This window comes from Etheostoma cragini, unplaced genomic scaffold (assembly GCF_013103735.1).
Source record: "Etheostoma cragini isolate CJK2018 unplaced genomic scaffold, CSU_Ecrag_1.0 ScbMSFa_1929, whole genome shotgun sequence".
Lineage (NCBI taxonomy): Eukaryota > Metazoa > Chordata > Actinopteri > Perciformes > Percidae > Etheostoma > Etheostoma cragini.
Window position 1 is genome coordinate 689 of NW_023266034.1, and position 741 is coordinate 1,429.

At 54.8% G+C, this 741-nt stretch overlaps 1 protein-coding gene across 1 annotated transcript; it reads left to right on the plus strand.

The window, feature by feature from the left end:
* Positions 1-223: 223 nt before the first annotated feature.
* LOC117940210 (ETS domain-containing protein Elk-1-like) lies at positions 224-700 on the plus strand (the record flags this gene model as incomplete). The annotated part of the gene is made up of 2 exons (XM_034865563.1): positions 224-409; positions 511-700. Coding segments are annotated over 2 exons (372 nt in total), but the record flags the coding sequence as incomplete, so codon positions are not given.
* Between the last annotated feature and the right edge of the window lie 41 nt (positions 701-741).

The window sequence follows — 741 nt, forward strand, 5'->3', positions numbered from 1 at the left end:
TCTAGCTCCTTCTCTGAGGAAATAATGATAGCAACAAGTTCTCACACACACACACACACACACACACACACACACACACACACACACACACACACACACACACACACACACCTAACATGACAGTGTTCCCTGGTGGCCATGGTGACCAACTGCCTCCTTACTGACGTTTCCCATGTGTGTGTATGTGGATGTGCACCCGGTTATTGTTGTTTTCTTCTTTCAGAACATCATAAAGAAGGTGAGCGGCCAGAAGTTCGTCTATAAGTTCGTCAGTCAGCCCGACCCCTCTCTGCCGGAGGGGCTACGCAGCGGAGACGAGGGCCAGAGGAGGGACCCCGCCGACCCCAACGGCCAATCAAAAGGCCCCGGGGGCGGGGCTTCTACATGTCAGTCAAAGAGCTTACCCCAGGTACACTTAGACTTTCTCTTTATTCTTTCAATGTAGGTTACCTGCAGGATACAGACACACAGTGATGTTATTAACTGATTGATTTCGGTTCCGGTCCCCAGCGCTCATTGCCCAGCGGCGCCCAGAAGAGCTCCCGCAACGACTACATGAAGTCCGGCCTCTACTCCACCTTCACCATCCAATCACTGCAGGCCTCGCCCAACCCACGGCCAATCAAAACGGAGCTGCTGATACAACAAGACGCCGCCCTGTTGGTCGATCACTCGCCCAGAGAGGTGAGTGTGTAGTGTCTGGGGGCGGCCTGTCCCCCCCCCCACGAAGTACCCCCGCCC